The sequence below is a fragment of the Delphinapterus leucas genome, chromosome 21 (genome assembly GCF_059928025.1).
Source record: "Delphinapterus leucas isolate spDelLeu-1000000601 "Yukka" chromosome 21, BTC_Dleu_Yukka2, whole genome shotgun sequence".
In the NCBI taxonomy this organism is placed as follows: Eukaryota; Metazoa; Chordata; class Mammalia; order Artiodactyla; family Monodontidae; genus Delphinapterus; species Delphinapterus leucas.
In genome coordinates this window covers 17,205,968-17,231,938 of record NC_143149.1, presented here as the reverse complement: position 1 = coordinate 17,231,938, position 25,971 = coordinate 17,205,968, and the positions used below count along the sequence as shown (strand labels likewise).

At 39.7% G+C, this 25,971-nt stretch overlaps 1 protein-coding gene and 1 non-coding gene across 5 annotated transcripts in view; one reads left to right on the top strand and one right to left on the bottom strand.

The window, feature by feature from the left end:
• MTUS1 (microtubule associated scaffold protein 1) overlaps positions 1-25,971 on the bottom strand; it is a 105,304-nt gene that overhangs the window by 32,758 nt on the left and 46,575 nt on the right. For 3 of the 4 annotated variants that reach the window (XM_022571074.2, XM_022571072.2, XM_022571076.2), the window contains one exon: positions 1,525-1,739. In XM_022571074.2, the coding sequence (XP_022426782.2) occupies positions 1,525-1,739 (215 nt within the window). Of the gene's footprint in view, positions 1-1,524; positions 1,740-18,738; positions 21,280-25,971 lie in introns of those variants that run through there. The other variant, XM_022571077.2, reaches the window with a different exon arrangement.
• Positions 9,824-9,943, top strand: LOC115803243 (U6atac minor spliceosomal RNA). The gene has a single exon (XR_004023925.1). It is a non-coding gene; the product is annotated as a U6atac minor spliceosomal RNA (small nuclear RNA).

The window sequence follows — 25,971 nt, the reverse complement described above, 5'->3', positions numbered from 1 at the left end:
AAGTCTCATTCACCTGCATCTCCCTTTGCCCCAGACGGCAACCACATCAGAGTAGCCTCTGTAAGAAATGAGTATAGGTTTGTTGGCTTGAACTGAACTAGAGAACAAGCAGATTGAACAGTATTCTTCTTGAGATGTCAGGTATCCTCATCTTTAAAACAGTGATTTAAAAATATCTAGCAAGCTCAAGCTACATTCTCAACCCAGTATTTCCCCTTAAATAATTATACTTTTTGTTGCTATGCCAGTAGCATACGTTCATAGAAACTTGGTTTTCTCAATGAATTTTAACTAATTCCTGAATTAACATCCCTGTAGAATATCAGGGAAGAGTAAGTAAGCAAAGAAAATCTGTTTCATGTTTGTTGTACCACAAACTATCTTAGGAATGGATGGAAATTCTGAAGACTCTCTAGACCACTACTGGGAGTTACCTCAAAAGCGCTCTTAGGGCTTCCCTGGTGGCGCAGTGGTTGAGAGGCCGCCTGCCGATGCAGGGGACGCGGGTTCATGCCCCGGCCCGGGAAGATCCTGCGTGCCGCCGAGCGGCTGGGCCCGTGAGCCATGGCCGCTGAGCCTGCGCGTCTGGAGCCTGTGCTCCGCAACGGGAGAGGCCGCAACGGTGAGAGGCCCGCGTACCGCAAAAAAAAAAAAAAAAAGGTGTTCTTTGACCCATAAATATAATCAACCTCATTTTTCAAAGCATTAACTTCAGTGTGATATGGAAAACTACATATAGCTAGATAAAAATTTAAGTGAAAAAAAAGTTAATGCTGTGAAATAAAATTCATATTTTATGGCAAGAAAAATTTAAACATAAAAAAATTTTCTCTGCCCTTCGGCATCCTCTCTCCCTTCTATTGTGCATTGTGTATCTGTATTACACATCGACCAGACCTCCCCCATCAGGAGAAATACCTACTCAACCATAAAGAGCAATACTCTTCCAGCACCAAGCCAACTCCTTAAAGATAACATTCCCTCTAGATCTTGTAAGGGGTCACATGACCAACCACTTTGTACTCGCAGATCTGGATTGTGTAAACTGTCAATAATGTGTCGCCCTCTGTCTCAAAAACCTTATACATAACTGTGCCTTGACTTCTAAGGGGTGGAGCAATTCTCAGAGCTTTCTGAGATGCTGTTCCCAGGTTAAAATCCTCAATTAGGCTCAAATAAAATTTTGCATTTCTTTTTTAGATCGACTGATTAACTTTTTTAAATTGGCAATGCTAATATAGTCTAGAGGTATATAGAGGTTTAACAGGCAATTACGTTTTCACTGTTGTTGGTCTAACAGACCCCACAGGAGAAAGAGAAGTACTAAGAAACGTTTCAATCCCAGATTTCTAGAGAGTGACTCAGGTATCAAATGAGTTGACAAAAGCATAATTGGGTGAATTATATGTGATCTTACCAATCATTAACTTAAAGATATTCACAAGACAGGAGCATGAGCATTGCCCATCCCCCCGCCTGCCCCGACCTTAGTGAGAAGGCTGTTTAGAGGGTACACATCCTTACCTCAGACAGGAGGTGTTGAATCACAACTGTTAATGCTTCAAACTTGGTATTACCACGGGAAAGAAGCTGCTTGAGCTGCAGGATAAATCCACTTTGGTTTTCACATTTTGTTTTATACTGAGCCAACTCAAGTGTTTTTTCTGAGGAGAGCACATCTGGAGATGTCTGGGTCTGGATACATAAACTTCTGGGACTCTCCTGTCTGCCCTTTTCAACTGCAAAAGGAATGAATATAGGTAGGAAAATATGTGACTTTAATTTTTTATAACTACCACCATCTGGCTTCACAAACAACTAGAGAAGCCAGAGAAATGCACTTAAGTTATGTTTACATAAGGAAAGCATATGGATGAGAACAGGGATTAATCAAATATCAGGATTTCTGGAACTCAGAAACACAGACGATGGCTTTAATTCTGACATAAGTCATATATGGGGCAGAGAATTAGGGGCATGAAACAAACAGATGTACCAATCCAGAAACATGAAAATGGCGTGCAAAATAACGTTGATTTCATAGTTTCTAATTTTCCAGGTAAATTGGTACAGAAATTTGTCTGTGAGGAGAACCCTGACTGTCCATTCTGATCACACAGGCTGAAAAACAACACACGAATGATTGGACTTTAAATGCCTTTCCCTCTTCTTATACGTTTCTTACCAACTTCCCGTCCTCTCCCTGCTGATGGCCTGGTCCTTATAAAGATTTATACTCTAAATGAATCACTTCCTAATTCCTGATAAATCACCACATATACACTGAAAATCTACTCATATTTAACCCCTGATCTTTAAATTCATTGCTAAGAGTATTATATTTTTAAAAAATTTTTTTAATTTTATATTAGACTAGAGTTAATTTACAATGTTGTGTCAGTTTCAGGTGTACAGCAAAGTGATTCAGTAAGAGTATTATACTCCTGGAGGCTTCCCTGGTGGCACAGTGGTTGAGAGTCTGCCTGCTGATGCAGGAGACACGGGTTCGTGCCCCGGTCCGGGAAGATCCCACATGCCGCGGAGCGGCTGGGCCCGTGAGCCATGGACTCTGAGCCTGCGCGTCCGGAGCCTGTGCATCCGGAGCCTGTGCTCCGCAACGGGAGAGGCCACAACAGTGAGAGGCCCGCGTACCGCAAAAAAAAAAAAAAAAAAAGTATTATACTCTTGACTATACTCTTCCTTTTTCTATCAAATACAAGCTTTGTTGTTTCTTTTCCCCCTTCAAGCGGTAATACGGCTTAAAAAATTTTATTTTAAAGCACACGCTAGTATTCCAAATCCATTTAAGACGCCATGCTAAGTGATTTCTCACTTTCTGTCATGGTGCCCTGGGAATTACTCTACTCTATTTTACATGAAAAAACTGTTCCATTTTGGAACCATTCCAAATGTCTCAGTCACTTTAAATGTCAAACAGAATTGGAAAAACAGGAAACAAGCTGCTTAGCTTCTTAAAATAAGTAGGCTGAATAACCAAAACAAATCTAAATCTAGGGGAAAAAAAGACAAGAAACTAAAAAAATAAATGTTTCCTTATTCTCAAAGTCATTCCCTGTGGCATCCACATTCTATGGTGACAAACAAACCTAAGACAGTAATTAATTTTCTCTAATTTTTTAGAGGGAAGAAAACAGCGATTTCTTGAAGGGAAACGAAACCTCAGTATTCATGTTCCAAGAAGCAACGGCAAAATACACTCAATATCTTAAGTTAAAAAAACAAACAAACAAAACAAGAAAAGGGCTCTCATTTTCTATGGTAGCATTCCATGGTTAAACAACTCAACATTTGTATTAATACTTGATAATTCTCAGTTCTAAAATGACTAAAATATTTATTGTGTTTTAAAAATACTTAAAGAGAAGGGAAAGTATGCATTAGTCTTTGTTAGTAACCGTTATTCACTGCCTAGCAATAATTGCCACTTCCAAAGCAGGCAGAGACAGTAACCAACTTCTCAGTCATAACGTTAAAGTCCTGAAAGGAGAACTTTATAGTCACATACTGATGAAAAATAATCTAACTAGTTTACAATTTATCCAAATATCTGAGATTAGTATTCCTCTGTGTCATTTTCTAAAATTTAAAATGTTCCCAAGGACTTCCCTGGTGGTCCAGTGGTCAAGACTCTGCGCTTCCCCTGCAGAGGGCGCGGGTTCGATCTCTGATCAGGGAATTAAGATCCCACATGCCGCACAACGCGGCCAAAAAATAAAATAAATAAACAAATAAAATGTTCCCAGGGATTATATTTGTCATATAACATATAATAATTATACTGTTTTACTGTTTTTAGTGTTTTCTCACTTTCCCTCTCTGTGGTCCTCCCAGTAACCCTCCATAAGGAAGGTGAAGTTCAAGGATGCGAAGGGCCTAGCCCGGGCATAGACAGCTTCTACAGGACAGACTCCAAGTCAGAACCTAGGCTTCTGTTCCCACCCATTCTGGAAAGTGGAGATGGGGTGGGGATGTAATATATTACATAATTAAAAAGAAACATTTATGCAATAATCTTAACAAAATGTTACTTTAATTCATCCAAGCCCATTATCTGCTAACTATTCATTTCAATAATGAATATTATTGGATATTTACAGATAAATTTTTACGGATACCTACCAATATTTACGGATAAATACCTACCTTTTATATAGTGTTTTATATGATTTTATACAAACAGAGAGCAAAAAACATCTTTTAGCTCTTTGACCATCTAGAATTTCCCGCAACATATATAGATACAGGTTCACTTTCCTGACCGATATCACTGCTATATGTCCTACAAATACTTATTGAAATATGTATTCATTTATTATTCATTGCTCTGAAGTTACCATTTCTTGAATCCTTAACAACTTTCCATTCTCTTCCTAGAATTTCTGTTAATCAATTTTATTATTTACCACAATATCAGTTTTTAAACTGTTAGGTTATAATTATTTACAAAATCTGAGAAATGAATCTTTTATATTAACATTTTTGGAGAAGACATTCTTGAAGTTTCTTGCCCACTTAGTCTCTCAGATGAATTTTAGTATTAACTAGTCATGTTCTAATAAGTTATTTCTAAGGAAATATATTAACTTAAATGTAAATTAACTCATTAAGCATTGTTTTTTACACTCACATTCAGAATACAGGTATTCTTTTGGTAACACCAAAATTTTTTTCCTTCAAATTATCTCTTATGCCAAAGTTGGGCAGCAGCTAAGTATTTATGTTTGGTTCCTTTATAAACTAAAATGTTTTCACTGGATTATCAAGACTTTTTGGATTTACAAGCCTACGGAAATTATTTGCTTAGTAATATTGTTTGGCTAAACTCCTTGATTATATGTATATAATATACCTTCCTTTATCTGTTTTTCTTATTGAATTGTTAATTCCACCTCTAATGTTATTTTAAAGATGTCTATCTTTTCTTGGTTTAAAGAGATTAACTCTAGTGTTTCTCCATGGACATAAAGTCGATTTTAAAATAATATATTTACATAATGTTAAGAATCTGTCAATACTTTTTGAAAAAGTGTATAAAAAATTGTAAAAAATAAGCGTTGAATTAGTCCTCTGAAACCACTATGATGGTTTTTATTTTACTTCAATAAATCTAGTTAAAGGCTCTTTTTATGCAATTGTGGCTTCAAATTCCCGAGACAAACTTTTTTTTTTTTTTACCATCCGAAATGTAATTTGACATGTTTTTATTGCGGTATAACTGACATATAACATTATATTAGTTTCAGGTGTGCAACATGATTCACTATTTGTATATACTGCGAAATGAGCACAATAAGTCTAGTTAACATCTGCCACCATAACAGTTACAAAATTTTATTCTTGTGATGAGAACAAGATATACTCTCTTAGCTACTTTGAAATATGCTGTACAGAATTATCAGCTTTAATCACCATGCTGTACATTACATCCCCATGACTTATTTATTTTATAACTAGAAGTTTGTAGCTTTTGACCCCCTTCCCCCATTTCATGCCTTGTCCCCCAGGCCCAACCAACACTTAGTTTTTTCAAATCTGTCCGTGCAACAGTGTAAGCTACTCCCCAGTTTGCTGCTGAGAATTCAGATGGCTTAGATCCACAAGTGAGTTAGTATCTATACGTTTCCTTTATTACATTTTGGTTGCTTTAGCTTTTGGTAACAAAATGGCATTTGTGCTTATAAAAGTCCTATTCTCCACATTTTGTAACTGTTAACTGTGTCAAGGCATATCTATTTTTTGAAAGTTTAGAAAATTCTCTAGGACCTAATACTACATTACAAACGCTGCTAAGATCACTCAAGAATGAACTTAAGCAGTTTTTTGCTAAGGTACACCCTGGAAAACATCAACTGTCCAAGTCTGATTGCATTCCAATCATGCATGTCTCCTGGGCTGCTTTCTCATTTGTGCTTTGACTGGCTACTGTTTCACCATCATTTGCAGTTAAGTGTTAGGGTGTGAACTCCATCTAACTAGAGAAGTAGGGGAGAAAAAGCTATCGCTTCAGGAAAACTCAAGTTGTCAAGAAGACTCAAGACGGTACCACCTTCTTTGTCTCTCAGGCTTTCTTAATAGCTGGAGAACTGGAATTTCAAGAGTGGGGAATCTCACACATCAACATCAGTTCCTAAGTGTCCAGCCATGGAAACCCCAAACACCACAACTAGAACTCAAACACCGCTTTGCCTCAGGAAGTAACAGAAATCAGCAGAAATCATCACGTGCATCACGATGCAGTTTTCAACGCTACCCACGGAGAACCTCATTCAAACATTTAAAACAATTCTGATGATGTCTGTCTGCATAGTGTCATATACCCAAATTGATGTTTAAGAACATAAAGTTTGGTGGTAAGCCTTCTCTAACACACCCTCACACAAACTGCTGGACTCACAGCTGGTAAGCAAGAATTTATTCTATCATGAATCCTACACAGGAGTAAAATAACACCTATAGAAGGGGTTTCATTGCAAACCTGTTTGCAAAGAAAAGATAAAAAAAAACAACCCAAATGTCCATAAGTAGAGGTCTGGTTCAATAAATGTATGGTACATTTATATAGTGAAATGTCACAGCTGTAACAGAACTAGGAAGCTCTCTGTGGTAAATAAAAAACATAGTGAAGAACAATGTAGATGATGTGCCCCATTGTGTCAAGATGATGGGAATATAAACACATTTTTTTTGCTTATAAATTCATAACAAAACTATTGTATAATACATATGAAAGTACTAACAATGTTTACCTTTTCAGAGAAGGAAATAAGAACCAGATAGATATAGGTGTTCTAATGCATTTTTAAATATTTTTTAACCACAGGGTAAATACATTACCTATTCAAAATTAAAACGTAACATTTTTTTAAAGATGGTTACAATGAATTCTGAGTTTCAATCTTTAACACTTAACCATCAAGCAAACATACGTCAATCCATGTTTCTTCCATGGGGAATCTGGACAGAAGTCTAAATAACACAGCTTCTGTTAAATGTGAATTCGTAAAATAGATTTAGATGTCTTCAAATTTCAACCTAAGAGCAAATAAGCAAACAGACTGCACTCTACCTAGAGCTAGAAAAGCACACTGTGACCTCAATCTTCTGCTCCATATACTGTGCTCCCTGAGGACAAAATTGTACCACATGGTAGCTGATGACCACATGGTAGCTGATGACCCAGTTTGAGCATCTTTCCCTTCCTCCTCACTCCTGGCCCAACGGAAGAACAGAGATGATGCAAAAATCTGCAGTGATGTTCAAAGCCCTGATGCTCATAAACAGAGTACCTCATAATGCCAAAAAAGCAAGTTTCCCTTAAATTCTACAAAATTCATTATTTATAGGAAATTAGCTTAATATGAACCAAACTTTGCCCTTGTGTTCCATTTATTAACATGTTACTGTTTTGATAATGCAGCTGTATTTAAAACTATAAAATAGGGGCTTCCCTGGTGGCGCAGTGGTTGGGAGTCCGCCTGCTGATGCAGGGGACACGGGTTCGTGCCCCGGTCCGGGAAGATCCCACGTGCCGCGGAGCAGCTGGGCCCGTGAGCCATGGCCACTGACCCTGCGAGTCCGGAGCCTGCACTCCGCAACGGGAGAGGCCACAACAGTGAGAGGCCCACGTACAGCAAAAAAAAGAACAAAAAAAAACTATAAAATATTTTGTTTATTATACCTATTAACAGGCTGTCTAATTTCAAAGAATCAACTTACTCAGAAACCTTAAAATTACATGTTAACTTCTACATAGATTCGGATGCGTGTTGACAAGATAATTACCACTGCCATGTCTGGTCTGACCTTCCTGAGGTTCATTCCAATGAAACTGAAACCTCCATCAGGAAAATAAAAGTCCTGGGTCCAAGACATTTGCTCACTTGAAAAATAGCTGGATAACACTGTTTGCTGTCTTTGTTCTTTCTACTCAGAAACCTCAATTTAATAAAATTTAAAACTCGTCTAACGAAGTTATTTATCATCCTCTTAAAGAAAATAGTTGGGGAAAGAAGAACAAGCCCATGTTTCAGGCTCAAGTCACTCAGGCATACAGATCCCCACTTCAAGGCTAACACAATGTTTGTGGCAGAGACTTAACAATTCAGACAGGGACTAACCTACTAGCTGCTGAGGACACATCCACCCTAAGGCAAAACAAGCCACTTTAATATTCGGAAATCCGCTGGCTTTCCGAATATTAAAATCAAGTAAGAGACAAGACTTACTGGGGGAGCTTGCCTTAACCTGAATGAAACACAAAACTATACATAGCATTCAGTAACTAATGTTTGCCTAGTGTTCTATGTGCCTATTGACTCATTATTCATTCACTCGCCAAATACTTATCAAAAGGTGGAAGCACGTAGAAGAAGGTGGTGCTCTACAAGGATGCATAAAGACACCTTGTTTCTATGGTATTAATCTCTTCCTGTTCGACTCTCACATATTCACCTATCTGTGAAGGTGAGAGTCATTGGCTGTTATATGCTTTCTACTACATACTGCATTGAAAACTAATGCTTGTGGGTTAATAAAATGTAAGTAATGAGCTAATGGGCTCAACCAGCAGCCTGGACAGACAACTGATTCCCGTCTTTCTGCCTTAATCTGAACCTACACATCTAAAACCCTTCCTAGGGACACCTATCTTTACACAAGTTCTTTCCGTCAGTGTTTCCTCAGGATTTGATGGGTATTTATGGGTGTTTACCCTGGGATATTCCATGACAACAAAGCCTTAAACGTGAACTACTAGGAAATATGTGTTCCGATAAGAGGGAGTACCCAGTTATGAAATGATCACCAACATGACCACTGTACACTCAGTAAATGTCTGCTGCACGTGCTTCTAACACATTGGTTCTTGTTCTCAAGGAACTTTTTTTATGCAGCAGAGACAGAAAGAGGCCATCACCAATGGCCGTATGATTTGATGATTAGGTAACAGAAGTATGTACACAGTGTGGTGAGGGCACAGGTGGAGAAACACCTAGATCTGGGGCTGTCAAGAAAGGGTTCTAGAGACAGAGTTTGGATGGACATTTGCATGTTTGGCAGACAGATGAACAGCAAAGGCCAGAAAACACCAAGGCATAGAGGTATGGGAGGCCCTGGAGGTCCTGGTATTCAGTGCTGACAGCAAAGCTCTCCTGAAATTAAAGTAAGATGACGTGGCTGGAAGCATAAACGGGGGCGAGACACGTGTGCTGTACAAGGTTTTCTCTCTCTCGTAGGAGACACAGAATGGTGCCAAGCAGGGCTCTGGAGACACAGTGAAAGAAGATCTGAGCTGGTGAGGAGAGTGGCCAGGAGGGAGGCCCAGGGAGGGGAACTGGCGGTCAGGGCAGTGAGAACAGGCAGGAAATGATGAATGTGTTTATGAGGCAGAACAGGAAGACTTCTGGACCAGTTGGATCAAGAGGAACCCAGGATAAGTCACCGTTTCCAGCTCAGAGATAGCACAGAGAGGAGCAGAGGAGCGTGTGGGAATGCGAGAGAGGGCAGAGGGAGGGGGCGTGTGGCGTGGGACCCGGTGGCGAAGTGCACTGACATTCTCTAACATTCTGCTCCTTATTCTCCAAAGAGACTCTATTCTAGCCTCACCTGCTCCATCACGCTTTCCAAATTGAATCGTCTGCAGGGGCATTTTCCTGGGGAGCAAATCAGCTCTTTATTTCCCATTGTCCTGAATGCAGCCCCTCACACAAGCCTATTAACACACTTTCCCAGCTTGATCAATTGAACTGCACCCCCACGGAAATCTAGACAATCTTACCAAGATCTTTTTCTGAATTATTATTCAGTGTTGTATGAAAGGAGAAAGCACTCCCCTTGACAAGGATGGAAGAGGCCCTCAGGCCTGACAACAGGCACACAATTAAGGCACTGAGAACTACTTTGTGGCATCCAACCATCATTTTAAACAAACAAACGAACATGTTCGTGTTATCAATTATTAGCTTAAATTTATATAAACCTTTTCAGGGTTCCTTTCATTATGTGTTTGCTCTAGAAAAGTTAATAGTCATAATTAGGAGCCATATATAATTTTTTTTTTTTTTTTTTTTTTTGCAGTACGCAGGCCTCTCACTGTTGTGGCCTCTCCCGTTGCGGCGCACAGGCTCTGGACGCGCAGGCTCAGCGGCCATGGCTCACGGGCCCAGCCGCTCCGTGGCATGTGGGATCTTCCCGGACCGGGGCACGAACCCGTGTCCCCTGCATCGGCAGGCAGACTCTCAACCACTGCGCCACCAGGGAAGCCCTAATATTTTTCTTTTTCTGGGTAGGTATGGCATTTGCTGACTACGGAACATTTCAAGCTCAGCAAAGCACAGTGTTTAGACTGTTAACGTTACCCAAGCTAATTCTTTTGCAGGTGGCTGGGGAGGGGTACTATAGGACACCTATTAAAATTTTTACAGTATTGTATTTTTGGAAGTGCTGCAATGATGTGTATTATATATAAAGTGGTTTTACTTTCTTAATTTCAAAAGCAGATTACAGAATAGAAGGCATATTCATATTAAACACACCTATTTCAGGATAACTATTGCTTAGACAATTTTTCCTGCAAAACAATCCAAAATTGACCATAGACGTTTTCCATGTGGCTGGCAGGGAATAAAGCAGATCTCTTATGTTCTTAAAATGGACTACTAACTATAAAGAAAAGTTAATAGACATTCATTACATTCAGAAATACTTTTAAGAAGGTAAAACAGCCGCCAGTTTGTCGGCTTTCTAAATAATCTACAAGTCCACCTTAATGTGCTAAAAGTTTATGGATCTGTGGGACTTCCCTGGTGGCGCAATGGTTAAGAATCCGCCTGCCAATGCAGGGGACATGGGTTCGAGCCCTGGTCCAGGAAGATGCCACATGCTGCGGTCCACAACTAAGCCCGTGTGCCACAACTGCTGAGCCTGCACTCTAAAGCCCAAGAGCCACAACTACTGAGTCCGTGTGCCACAACTACTGAAGCCCTTGCGCCTAGAGCCCATGCTCCGCAACAAGAGAAGCCACCACAATAAGAAGCCCGCGCACTTCAACGAAGGGTAGCTCCCGCTTGCCGCAACTAGAGAAAGCCCGTGAGCAGCAACGAAGACCCAATGCAGCCAAAAATTAAAAAAAAAAAAAAAAAAAAAAAAAAAAAATATATATATATATATATATTATATATACACACACACACACACACATGCCCACCAAGTTCACTGATGTGACTGAGGTGCTGCTTCACAAGACAGCAGCCCTGGAACTGGCTTTTTCCCCTTTGTTATTAAGCAAGTTACCTAAAATATTAAATGCTGGCCTTCATGTGGACTTTCATATTTTTGTTTTTGTCTTAACGATCATTTTGAGTTAACCAATTTAATAGGTACCTAAAAAGATGCCTGGCATCAAAAAGCCAAGCAGTGTTTTTGATTTCAGTGATGATGACATACACCAAGACATCCCTTTTAATTTACCACGTGGAAGAACACAGTACGAAGAATAACATTCTGTCACCACTAGGAACCAATTCCAAAACAAAAACAAAAAGTCTACAAGGCCCTTCTTGCAGTATCTACTTCAAGCACATGTACCATTTTAGAATTTTAAAAGCTGTTTCTTCTGGACTTTTCCACCATAAGCTAGCCAGCTCAGGGGATGTCACCATTGTGTCAGCGAGGCCAGGCCCTGTGGGCCACAGGTGGTGTCCTTCACCATCGCAGCCATGTGCAATCACATGCTCTTTGTCAAGCAGAGCAGCATGGCTGAAACAAGGCATGTGGAGACAAAAGACCTGGGGGAGCGGGGAGTCCCCAAAATGCACCAAAGCGGGTCAAAAATGTCCTTATTGCAAATTTAAGACAATAGACTATCCTTAATAGACAGTAGAAACAAAAATGAGAATAGCCAATTAAAACATTCAACATTAGGAATTTCCATAACACAAACAATAAATAAAAAGAGAATGTCATTCTCAAAACATTAACCAGTTAAGGAAAAGCAATTTGAGTGAGAGATGCCTAAAACTCAGGCCACCAGGGAACAATAGGAAAAAGCCTAGTCTCTCACCCCAAAGAAGGCTCTATGAGTCTTAATTTTCCCCAGAGCTATATAATTGATGCCTTTTATAAAGGACCCTCATGTACTAAAATAATCCAAAGTATTATTGTATCACCTAAGCCAAATACAGAAAAGTGATGTTCAATTTTACATACATTTAAAACCACATCTGTCATCTTTTTACCTAAGATAACAGTAAATGCATATACTATTAATAAAATACTTCTTTTAGCTCTAAAACATGCTTTAGAGCTAATAAAAAGTATCATAATCTATATTATTTCATGTATAGGGTGATTCTCTACTATCCAAAACTCAGTTAACCCAAATATTTCAGTGGTTCTAATTAAATAAGCATTTACTATATATGTTTTACTTGCCTTATTCCTCCATTTTCTCCTCATGAAAAACACTGCTATACTTCCCATCCTGAATCCAACTCCAGGCTATAATGTATGGTTTATTTGCCATGTTTGTGTCAAAATAGACACTACATTAAAACACAATTTAGCACAGTAAGACTAGCTATCTGAAACTTGTGAGATTAAGATATACTAACTTTCTCTTTCAACACCTAACTTTTAAAGACTTATCAAAAATATTATCCATTATGAGTGAAAATTCATTTAACACATAACTGTTCTCTTAAATAGACTGCTATAACTATGAAAGGGCACTTTTTTTTTTTTTGCGGTACGCGGGCCTCTCACTGTTGTGGCCTCTCCCGTTGCGGAGCACAGGCTCCAGACGCACAGGCTCAGTGGCCATGGCTCACGGGCCCAGCCGCTCCGCGGCATGTGGGATCTTCCCGGATCGGGGCACGAACCCGTGTCCCCTGCATCAGCAGGCGGACTCCCAACCACTGCGCCACCAGGGAAGCCCGAAAGGGCACATTTTAATGACATAGCAAAGCTGAAGCTGTAAGACTGCCATAGCTACATGAGCTCAGAATCATCATTTTTAGCATAATGCCATTCACAACACCAGTTCTTAGTAAACGTTTATCAATGTGGCAAGAGACCAGAGAAACTTTCAAGACTGCTTTCAAGTAAGCTAAAAAGAAGAATGTGGATTCACAGTGAGATAACAAACGGGTGGTGGAAGGCCACATCTCTCATCTGGTGTTCTTGAATTTGGTCCTTTTGATGTCTTTTGCATTGTACAAATGGGTGAATATTTTAAAACTTTTTACAAAAAAATTCTAATATATATAGTTTTTTATGAAAGCTTTCTAAAATGCTTTCACTGGCTTTTATATTTTGCAATGTGAGAAACACAAGAGAAATTAAGGTTTATTTAGCATCACCTTAATGCATGACTAGGATCCCCACCATAAATGCACTGCTAATATTTATCTTTTGTTAACACATTTTAAATATATAAAAATCACATAAGGTTGAGAACATTCTTTCTCAGTATAAGCATTATTTTGTAACTAAAAATTAATTCAAGAGATCAAAATCAAATATTAACCTCTATGTCCAAACAACAAAATGACTTGAAAGTGTTTAATTGACACATTTATAAAATAGGTAATCATTACCAAAAAACACTCATATCATAAAAGAGAAGAAACAATGAGGTCTGTTGCAAGATTCAACTTGTTAACTGATATACTTCCCTTATTTATAAGCTGCCAGTATTAGCTTTTGAGAAATAACCGTTTTGCCTTCTCTGTGGCAGTCTCTATAATAGGGCTCTAATCCCTCTTATACCTGCATGTACTACAGCGATTGGAGAAGTCAAACACTCAATTTCCCAGCTTCCCTTGAAGGTAGAAACAGCCATGTGACTGACATTTAGCCAATGAGATGTAAGCACTACCCCTTCCCTGGGTCTTGTTTTTCCTGCCTGCAGCAGGCATTGTGACATCATGAGGCAACAGTCATGAGGAAAAGGCCAAGAAAATAGCACAGGTGTTGATCGTGACATTACTGAGCCTCTAAACATCAGAGCTGCTGCTTTCTAAGAGAGACAAGCTCCTCCTTAGTTAAAGTAGCTTAAACTGCAGCTAAAAGCAGTTCTACTTGAGAGTCTGAAAAATGAATACCAAACCCAAGCCCGTAACTTGATGACTTTCATTCTAATTAAACAAACTTATTTGCATTCTGCCTCACTCTTACCAAATATCTAGGCAAAATGGTTCTCTTTAGTGCAGCTTCAAGTAAATGAAAATATTTTGTTCTATTAATAATACTTCTCCTGCCTTTCCTCAAAATATATGTACATACACCCCTCTCCTTTGCTAGAGTAATTGCTTTTAATCTTACTAGCTCAGCAAAAAGAATTCTCTCTTAGTGCACGGAATTGCCTTCACTTGAATCAATGAGAATATTTAACTCTGAGGCTCAAAATGGCACTTTTCATAATAATTAATACAAGTATCTCATCTCCAGCTTCATAGAAAACCTGAATTTCAATAAACCTGGAGGCAAGGAATAGTTCTACGTGGAAGATTCTTTTCCCTCCACTGACTCATAAAATTGAAACTAATAAGTTTCAAAATATGAGGCAGAATTCTGAACTAGACCGAACTGAAAGCTGTGGTAAGTCAGTGAGATCACTTCTGGACTTCTTAGAAGATGTAGCACTCTTGTGATGCTGAGATCGTCGTTCACGCCTGACATCCTGCTAAGTTACCCAAAACCCTGACAAATTCACTCTCTTTCCTTGCCCCTATTTACAGAGGAAATCACATCCTGGACGGGACAACACACTTTGTCAATATACTACAGCACACAGTGTTCTGTGCAAGGGCTGGCCAAAGGGCCTGTTCTGTCTGGCTCCACATAACCGCCATCCTATTGCTGGCACCTCTCCACATTCTATGCTCAGACGTATTAAAATTCTTTCGTTTCCTTAAAGGAGCCAAACTCTCCCTCACCTCCAGGCTTTCACATGCTGTTTTCTCTGCCTGGAACGCTTTTTGTTTCTTGGCTACTTCCTCCTATCCCGGGGTCCCAGCTTAAATGGCGCTTCTGGAGGACCCGGATAAAGTCAGCCTCACCTGCTGGGTGCTGCCTGAGCACCTAGTCCATGCCCTACCACGACGGCCTCATGTTCTCTGCCTGTCTCCCTAGTAAACTGTGGGCTGCGTAGGGGAGTTCCCTGGTGGTCTTGGGCTAGGATTAGGCACTATCATTGTTGTGGCCCAGGTTCAAATACCCTGGTTGGGGAACTAAGACCCCACCAGCCATGTGGTACGGCCAAAATTTTAAAATTGTGGGCTGTGTGAAGGCAGGAGGCCACGTGTGGCTCAGTCCTGGCTACATCGTCAGCATCTAGCACTGCACCTGCCACACAGTACATGTCTAATACATATTTGTTTATGAGACGAATGACTTAATCCTGCAATGTGAAAGTCAGTTTGGAAGCAAGAGAAAGACTGGTTGGTGGCAAAGACCAAAAATATAAAATCCTTCAAAAAGTCCCAAAGTATTAGATTGGGTGATATGCAACTGTCAACATTTGACCATTTTCTACCTCTAAGAAGAGCATTTTCAAATTCTTCAATCTAAAAATAAAGCCTGAACTACAGCAGGCAGAGGGTAAAAACAATAATGATTTCAAAGGATAGAGTCTTAGATTCTTGCAACCAATTAATTGTGGATAAATGAGGAAGAACAATAATTCAAAGGGTACTGAGGTGTGAGGACAGAATAGGGGGCAAACAGTGGTGTCGTGAAGAGAAAGAAATCAGGAGTATTCACTGAGTTTGGGAAATAAGGAGAGAACTAGTTTAGATAAGAAGAATTTTCAGTAACACATCCAGGGTTTTTTCATCTGTAGCCAGAAAATTCACAGAATTTGAGGTTGAAGAGACCTCGGAAATCATCTCATCTGATTCCTTCATTTTGTAGCCTTGTTTGGTTATGTGATCAAGGTCAATGACTTGGTTACTAGCAGAACCAAGGCTACACAGCCCCGGGCTCTTGGTATCCAGGCCAACTCCACTGCCACTGCTGCCACCAACACCACTTCTTTTATTAAGAATACAAACACAAGGGCTTCCCTGGTGGTGCAGTGGTTGAGAGTCCGCCTGCTGACGCAGGGGACATGGGTTAGTGCCCCGGCCCGGGAAGATCCCACATGCCGCGGAGCAGCTGGGCCCGTGAGCCATGGCCACTGAGCCTGTGCGTCCGGAGCCTGTGCTCCGCAATGGGAGAGGCCACAGCAGTGAGAGGCCCACGTACCACAAAACAAACAAACAAACAAAAAAAGAATAGAAACACAAGCTACTGCTCACAGCCCATGTGGATAAGAAGAAATGCGATGACTTCAATATCTATTTTATTGGAAGATTTCTCAGACCCTCAAGTTATGTAATATGGATAAACTCACATAAGATTCTTACTGGGGTAAGTAGAATTATATTTGTCACATAATTTAAAAATGCTTCCCACACACAAAACTCTTTTTTCCATCACTGCTATTCACTAGATCTAACAGAATTACAGCAAAATTCACAGCTGAGAAAAAAAATCTAAAGAAACCAAAAATTCTTAACAGAGGTCCCAGGTTTTAGTCCCATCCCTGCCACTGACTGTGTGCCCTTGGGCAAGTTAATTCACTTCTCTGGGCCTCCGACTTCCTGGTGTAAAATCAGGTAAACTAGAGCACCACTAAGTACACTCTAGCTCTAAAAATTACAACTGCTATCAAATGAATGTTTCAAAATATTTTTATGTAAATTTAAAAAAATAAAGAGTACCCAAAATATCACTATTAGTTAGTCAAACTCTGGTAATAAAAGCCTTGTGCCTTTTGCTTAAGTTGCCTTGGAAAGCTATCTGCTCCACAAAAATGGTACAAATAACCTAAAACGCTCACTAATGGAAGACTGGTTAAATAACCCATGGCTCATCCAACAACGGGTTGTTACAAGACTACTAAAAAGAATGTGGTAGATAAATGTGTTAACCTGAAAATTGAAGATATATTAATGTTTAAAAGTAAGCTATAGAAGAGCATATATGGTAAGCTTCCATTTCTGTAAAACAAAAAGGGATATAAAAGAACCTGCATAGGCTTATATATGACTAGAAAATTTCCGGAAGGATAAACAAGCACCCATGAGAGTGGAAGGGTGCTTCCTCTGTGGAAGGGTGCACGGCCTGGGTAAGAAAGAGGCTCACTTGGAATTGTACAACCTTCTGTACTGTTTGATTCTCTGTTTAACTTGGAGTGTGGATTGATTTTTTTTTCTTAAGTTACAATTAAAAGCCATGACTAAATGCTGGATAACTTTGTATGAATATTTTAAAGTGCCGTGGGTCAAGAACCACCAGAGGCTTCTCCATTATTCCATTTAAACAAAACTTATGTGTCTTGCAAGATTTTTAAAATTCTTGTTAATGGAAAACAAATATATGAATATAAAATCGAACTGAATGTGTTACTGGTTTTGATTAAAACATAGAAATATAATTTTTAAAGTCAAAAAAAGTTAAAAGCCATTTGGAGCTATTTTAGATTACACAAATTATTGCAAATATAGGGCACCCTTTTATTTTTATTTTTCACCTTTTTATTCTTTAAGGTTGAAAAAGTGACAGTGGCATTTAGGCTGGGAGAGATAGAGCCACTGTTTCCCTCCTGACTTATCCATTTACCTTCAGCTGTCAGCTCAGATCGAGAGGGAAAGGCTGGCAGGCTCCAGTGACAGGTCAAGGGGAGTTATGAAACATGAGGAAAAGTCATCCCACAGAGCAGGGAGATGCCCCTGGGAAAACTGAAAGCAGTCAGCTGAAAAAAATCACTGGGGACAGAGATGGAAAACAAGACCCAGAAGGGCTGGCATTCACAGGAAACAACAAATCATCTATTTACATACTCATGATTCTAGCACAGATACCACTAACCAGCCCGAATTCAATATAATAGCACTCCAGTTTTTATAGCATAAAATCAACTTAATTTCCCACAGTTGCAATTATATCTAAACAAGAGGTAGCCACAGTAGGCAAATGAATCCTCTAAAAGTGGACACACAGGTTTACACGTGCCTAAAATATACCCTACATTTATTTCCATCTCAGGCACAGAAAATAAAAAGCAGATACAAGCATTAAAGATCAGAGGCAGTCTTCTGTGACTGCAAACGTTTCCACCATGAAGCTTGGGAAACTTAATTTGTGGTTCATTTCCTACCTCTCCGTGGCCATTACGATGTTTTATTTCAGAAATGTTTAGAACGTGGAAATCTTTTAGCATACCAAACCAGCCTAGTCCAATCTCAATGAGGAACTACGTAATGAAAACCTCCAGAAACCCTCTCATTTCATCTCCTTCTTTAAAGGAAAGAGAACTGTTTGTCTTAATTTACCTGTGTCCTATTTCCAAAATCATGTGAAGTAAAATGTAATTGAACAGGTGTTGATTTTTCCAGATTCGGCTGGTGTCAGAGCAAAGAGCTGGGCGCACCCAGGCAACAGTTCTGCTTTCAACAAACAAATCGAGCACACATCAGCTTGCAGACAGTAAAAGTACCATACACATGTGTTGAAACATAAGAGAAAACCGCTTATTTTTACAAATTACGCCTCGTTCTCTCATTAGAGCTTTCTTTCGCCAGTTATCTATCCCCTTAGAAAATTTCTGATAAACACCTGCAAGTTAATCAAGATGCCCCCCGTGTAATGGTAAAGAGAGATCTGCGCAAGACAAACCTGTGTGGAAAATGACAGTACTTTTCCTAAACCCTGAAGGGAGTCGAAGATTTCGAAGCAATCCTTTGGCAGTGAGTCGAACGTGAATGGTGGACAGGGAGAACTTGGGAGACAACAACATGTCTTCAGAGCAGGTGGAAAGATTTCACAGAAGAATCAGCTCCGTGGATTCTCACATACTGTCTTTTTAAACTGAGCACCCTTCTTCGAGTCCAAGAAATACAGCGAGAGGAAACATGCCTACATGCCAGACGTCACTCCACCGTACATGCACAAAAGAAAAACCCCAGAGCTATCCAAGTGCTTCTGGCTTCCGTTTCTACTCCCAGATGTTGCCAAAACAACGCTCTTCCTCTGAATAAAATCTCCTCCTAGCAGACCCAGCAGTCAGCAGCCTCTGAATGACATCACACCAAACATGCTTATGGGCTTATTATGGTTTTCATCAGAGATGGTGAAGGGGAGGAGAAAGTGGGTGGTCTTAGGCACTTTATATAACAACCAATAATGTCACAGGTTCTGTAATGAGTTGGAGGATCCTTAAGGGGAAATAACTACTTCGAGGAGTGCCTAATATTTATTTAGTAATTATAAAAAATTAAGACTTCATTAAAGTAATCTGTGTTCGGATTTTTAAAATTGTAATTATATTCACACTACTAGTGTGAATGTGCCCAGTAGCACTGGGCATTTTTTTCAGATATTTTACATGTAAACCTATATATAAACCTGATACCCTGGACAAAAAAATTTTTAATGGCTTCAAGCAATAAATGTTCTCAATTACAATTTTAAATAAAATTCCTACTATAACACCTGGAACTAACATAGTGTTGTAGGTCAATTATACTTCAAAAAAATGTTTTTACTATAATATACTAATGACGGATTGATAAAAGGTTAAAATTCAACTCTAACACTCATATTCTGAGGACTTCACTAAGAGTCAGCAATAAAGGGTTAATGCAATTTCTCTACCAGATGTAACAATAGTTGCAGAGGAATAAAAATTAGTGAGTATTCTAAGGACTCCAATTATTGCTTGACTAATTGCATTTATACAAAATCAGGTGACCTCTCAAGATAGTAATGTTTTGAGACTAGGAACATCAGGAAGGTGTGATTATTGTTTATCAGTAAGAACTGAGATCTGGTAAATGTTTGAGTAGAGTCCTTTGTTAAAGCACATTAAAATATGGTGGCAAAAAAACCAAAAGAGGTTGAAAAGATAAAGGCATGGACATAAGAAAACTGCACCTGCAAAATGCTCACTTAAGTAAAGCTAATATTATTAAACCAGGAAGAGTCAACTCTTTTAATTTTAAAAAGCACAAGAAAACAATGTGTGAAAAATGATCGATGTGTGTTTCCAAGATTTCCAAGACTCAGTAACAGAAATGAATGTAGTTAACTGTTAACCATAAATGACTATTAAATGCTATGAGAATGCACAGGAAGCAGTTACTCTTCAAGAAATTCTGTAGAGCATTTAGGGTGTGAAGAGGGAAGGAGACAGGCAGGAAAGGAAATTTTGAGTAATTCCTTCTCCCTTTTCACTCGCCCCACAGCCTGCCACTTGAGAGGTTGTCGAGAGACCAACCCAACAACCTGCCGGGGGTTAGCTGCGGGAAAATTACAACCTGTTCCTGCACAGACACGGCATCTTGTAAACATTGCACCCACGGCCATGCAAGCACAAATAATCAAGGAATTGAAGTCTAGAAAAGCTACATTTAGGTGGTGCCTTTTCACTCTATCACAATTTGTTATTATTAAACCGCAACCTTTTTCCTGGATTCCGCAAATTAATTTGCCATAAAGCACCTCTCCTCCCCCCACGCACCAAGAAAAGAAAAAAAGCTTGTAAAAACTAAGATAAACACAACACTGTAAAACAACTATACCCCCATAAAAAGTTTAAAAAAAACTAAGATAAAAATCAGCATTAAAGGGCTTCCCTGGTGGTGCAGTGGTTGAGAGTCCGCCTGCTGATGCAGGGGACACTGGTTCGTGCCCCGGTCCGGGAAGATCCCACATGCCGCAGAGCGGCTGGGCCCGTGAGCCATGGCTGCTGAGCCTGCGCGTCCGGAGCCTGTGTTCTGCAACAGGAGGGGCCACAACAGTGAGAGGACCGCGTACCACAAAGAAAAAAAAAAAAAAAAAATCAGCATTAAAATTATAAACAGAAGACTGAACACTGATATTATTAAAGATAGGACACCACCCCCTATAGGATGTTTTCTGTTTTGTTTATAAGTTTTTTGTTTGTTTAGTTTTGTTAGTTAAGTAACAGTAAACTCTAATGTATCCTGGTTAAAGGGGAAATCCTTTAGCCTAGACTACCCAAAAGAAGAAATTAGCAACATGCCACCAATTTTTCATACTCATTAGAAAGTCTACTTGAACTACCCTAAGCTACACCACACAGAGTTAACAGCAATGTTGCTAACGATCTTTGTAAACAGCACAGCAAGGCTCCCTGCTTCTCCCTGTGAGTGACCCTACGTGGCCCTGTGTGGCTGTGGCCTGCAGTGTCTCCCATCCTCTGGGAACTCTTCCTTCAAAGGCAAAAAACAAAGAAAAAAAAACAAAACAAAAAACAGCACAGCAAGAAACTACAAGAATAAAGAGAAGCAGTGCCAGTCAGAAGGAAAAGTCAAAAGTCTGAGGAGTAGTTCTTGTTTGTACAGCAAGGTGTACACACACACGCGCGTGTACACACACACACACACACACACACGCAAAAAGATGTTTGAGGTGAATGACTAAGAACAGCTCAAGCTGGGTTTCCATTCTTTCCCAAACACAGTCTGCCCCCTGGTGGCAGTTGAGCACAAGTGCACCAAAGCAAAAGGGGCCTTAACAGCCAACTCATACAATACACTACACACCAAGCACACTCCTAAACACTTTATATGTGTGCACTCTTTTAAATAATCGAATAGGCAATTATTGTAGAGTTCCAATTACTTTTATAATATACATACTTCAGGGGCTTGGGGAAGCACAGAGTTTAAAACTGGCTCAAAATGTTTCCTTGATTACTTATTTGATCAGCTGTTACCACTTGTGTGCACACTGTGGTTTCTTTAGTTATACTAAATATAAAAGTACCCAGGGCTTCCCTGGTGGCGCAGTGGTTGAGAGTCCGCCTGCCGATGCAGGGGACACGGGTTCGTGCCCGGTCCGGGAAGATCCCACATGCCGCGGAGCGGCTGGGCCCGTGAGCCATGGCCGCTGAGCCTGCGCTCCGCAGCGGGAGAGGCCACAGCAGTGAGGTGCCCGCGTACCGCAAAAAAAAAAAAAAAAAAAAAGAAGTACCCAAATTTAAGAAACTGTTCATCTTTTTTATTATACAAAGTCTTAATTTGAATTAAGAGAACATAAGGATCACCAAGGACAGTAAGGAAAAATTTAAGGAACTTTTGGTACCTAAGATAGAAAAATGTAATTACAGTTATTAAAAATTAGGAATAAGATGAATTTTTATGAAGTACAGCAAAGCCTGTGTTAGGATGTCAAGTGGGAAAACAAAACGATGATTTAAATTTGTATCTGTATTAGGATGTCAACTTTAAACAAAAAGAATAACAAATACTGGAGCAAATATCCCAAAATATCAGCAACACTCTGGGAGTTGGGGTAGGCATGATGTTTAATTCCCTTGCTTTAGGCTTCTGTATTTTACCAATTTTTTTTTTTTTTGCGGTACGCGGGCCTCTCACTGTTGTGGCCTCTTCCATTGCGGAGCACAGGCTCCGGACGCGCAGGCTCAGCGGCCATGGCTCACGGGCCCAGCCGCTCCGCGGCATGTGGGATCTTCCCGGACCGGGGCACGAACCCGTGTCCCCTGCATCGGCAGGCGGACTCCCAACCACTGCGCCACCAGGGAAGCCCTTTACCAATTTTTTTTTAAACAGAGATCAGAGTCATAAAAATAAAGTTTTTAAAAAGTTTAAGTGACGGAATACCTTTCTTAAAAGCACATGATATGAACTGAGTTTCTATTAATGACAAAAACAATGAATAAATAATTGTATAAGGTCTTTGGTAAGGCTTAAAAAACTAAAGAAGGTATCTTATGGATGATATAAGTGTTTGGCAGGTCAATGTGTTATAATAATATCACAGTAGGTTCAAACAAGAATCACAGATCCCATTGCAGTCTGTGTATGAATGTGTGCATTTCATTAGTGACTGGACTTTAGAAAACAATGATGTTATGATTCTAGCATATGCTGTGCAGGGTTGCTTAGATGCTAGGAAATACATCCAACTAGGACAGATTTATTTGTTGCTGTTAATGATCATCAAGAATCTGGAGATTAATATTTAAACCAGGGATTCAAGCATCTCTATCCAACCAATCTTCCCCAGAACTCCAACATGGAGTATCAGTCTTAACGTTTACCTCCTTCCTCTGCCTAACACAACACTAATTGCCATATTTTCTTCATTTTTATGCATCATAATTTTTAAGTTCAAATCTCTATTCCAATGGTAGAAACTTCAACTCAAGAGTCCAATTTTTCCGGGCTTCCCTGTTGGCGCAGTGGTTGAGAGTCTGCCTGCCGATGCAGGGGACGCGGGTTTGTGCCCCGGTCTGGGAAGATCCCACATGCCGCGGAGCGGCTGGGCCCGTGAGCCATGGCCGCTAGGCCTGCACGTCCGGAGCCTGTGATCCGCAACGGGAGAGGCCACGACAGGGAGAGGTCCGCGTACAGCAAAAAAAAAAAAAAGAGTCAAATATTTCCATAATGTCCTCTTCCTTAGTAGGGAAAAGAATGTCTAAGGTATATCGTGAATAACTGTCCAAAAATTCACATAAAGCAATTAGAAAAAATTTCAACCTCCACCCACCCTTAAGATGATAAGTTTTTCAAGATCAGTGGCACTGCCTTTTATTTCTTTGGTCTCCCAAAATAAGAGCAGTAATGTTTTATCCATGTACAATGTTTGTTTTTAAAAACTAAGAAAAAAAACATGTTCAATGTATAATTTTTTAAAAAATAAAAGTTAAATTAGGGTCTTCCTTGGTGGCACAGTGGTTAAGAATCCGCCTGCCAATGCAGGGGACATGGGTTCGACCCCTGGCCTGGAAGATCCCACATATCACAGAGCAACTAAGCCCGTGTGCCACAACTACTGAGCCTGCGCTCTAGAGCCCGCAAGCCACAACTACTGAGCCCGTGTGCCACAACTACTGAAACCCGCGTGCCTAGAGCCCGTGCTCCACAACAAGAGAAGCCACCACAATGAGAAGCCGGCGCAGCGCAACGAAGAGTAGCCCCTGCTCACCGCAACTAGAGAAAGCCCACACATAGCAACGAGGGCCCAACACAGCCAAAAATAAAAACAAATTTTAAAAATTATTAAAAAAAAAAAAGTTAAATTACCTGTACATCACAGTGCTCTGTAACCAGTTTTCTTAAACTTAAAAATTTCACATTTATCTTTCCATGACATTAAATACTCCTCTATGTTGTTATTTTAATGCCTTCAAAAATATCATTAAAATGTCGGTGAACATAAACAACACCTGCTGTTTAAACCATTCATACTGTTTCCAATTTTTCCCCTTCTAAATATTTCTGAAAAGCAATAAATAAGTCAATCAACTATTTTCCTAGAATCAATTCTGATAAATGGAATTCCAGGGTAGAAGGCTTTTGTTATATGTCACCAAAGTGTCTCTGTCCAGAAAGGCTGTAGTAATTTATACCCCTTCAGTGGCATGTACGAGGCACCTGGTCCTCACGCATTCACCAATAGTGGGTATTATTCTTAAAAATAGACAAGAACTGACAGCACATTATTTTAATTGATGTTCGTAAACTTTTTTCATGTTTCTTAGTCCCTCATATTTCTTTTTTTGTGTCTAATTTTTTTCTTTTCCCACCTTTTAATGAAGTATAGTTGATTTGCAATGTTATGTTAGTTTCAAGTGTACAAAATATGATTTCATATTTTATAAACTCCATTTTAAATTACTATAAAATATTGGCTATACTCCCTGTGCTGTACGTTAATTACATCCTTGTATCTTATTTTATACCTAATAGTTTGTACCTCTTACTCCCCTTCTACGATATTGTCCCTCTTCCCTGTCCTCTCCCCACTGGTAACCACTAGTTTGTTATCTGTGAGTCTGTTTCTGTTTTGTTACATTCATTCATTCTATCTTTTAGATTCCACAGTATTTGTCTTTTTTGGATTCGATACAAGCATAACCTCGTTTTATTGCGCTTCATAGATATTGTATTTTTACAAATTGAAGGTTGTGGCAACCTTGCGTTGAGCAAGTCTATGGCACCATTTTTCCAACAGCATTTGGTCAGTTCATGTGTCTATGTCACATTTTGGTAATTCTTGCAATATTTCAAACGTTTTCATTATTATTATATTTGTTATGGTGACTGGTGATCTTTGCTGTTACTACTGTAATTGTTTTTTGGTTTGTATTTTTAAATTAAGATATGTACCTTTTTTAGACATAATGCTACTATTGCACAGTTAACAGACTACACTATAGTGTAAACATAACTTTTATATGTACTGGGAAGCCAAAAATTCATGTGACTCGCTTTACTGTCGTGGTCTGGAACTGAACCCACAGTATCTCTGACGTATGCCTATATTTGTCTATATTGTGAAATGATCACAAGTCTAGTTATAGTTAATTAACATCCATCACCATGCTTAAAATGTTTTTGACAAACGGGAGGTCTTAAACTTTTGTTGTCATAACTAGTTACCCATTCGTTCATTGTGACATTCGTGGAAAGGCCTTTTCTATACAAGTGTATACTCTCAGTGCTCTTATCATTCTAATTTTTGTTTAAAACTTCAGTCTGGAATATATTTGCATGTAGTATATGAAGTAGGGCTCTAGCTCCTGATAAAATGATAGTCCTTGTTCCAACAAGATTTACTGAACAATCCATACTTTTCCCTGATTTGAACACTAAATTTAACACATGCCAAAATAGCATTTGCTCTTTAAGTGTGAGAGGAGAGTTATAATCATAAACCAACACAGAAAGACAGCCTCGGGCTTCCCTGGTGGCGCAGTGGTTGAGAGTCCGCCTGCCGATGCAGGGGACACGGGTTCATGCCCCGGTCCGGGAAGATCCCACATGCCGCGGAGCGGCTGGGCCCGTGAGCCATGGCCGCTGAGCCTGCGTGTCCGGAGCCTGTGCTCCGCAACGGGAGAGGCCACAACAGTGGGAGGCC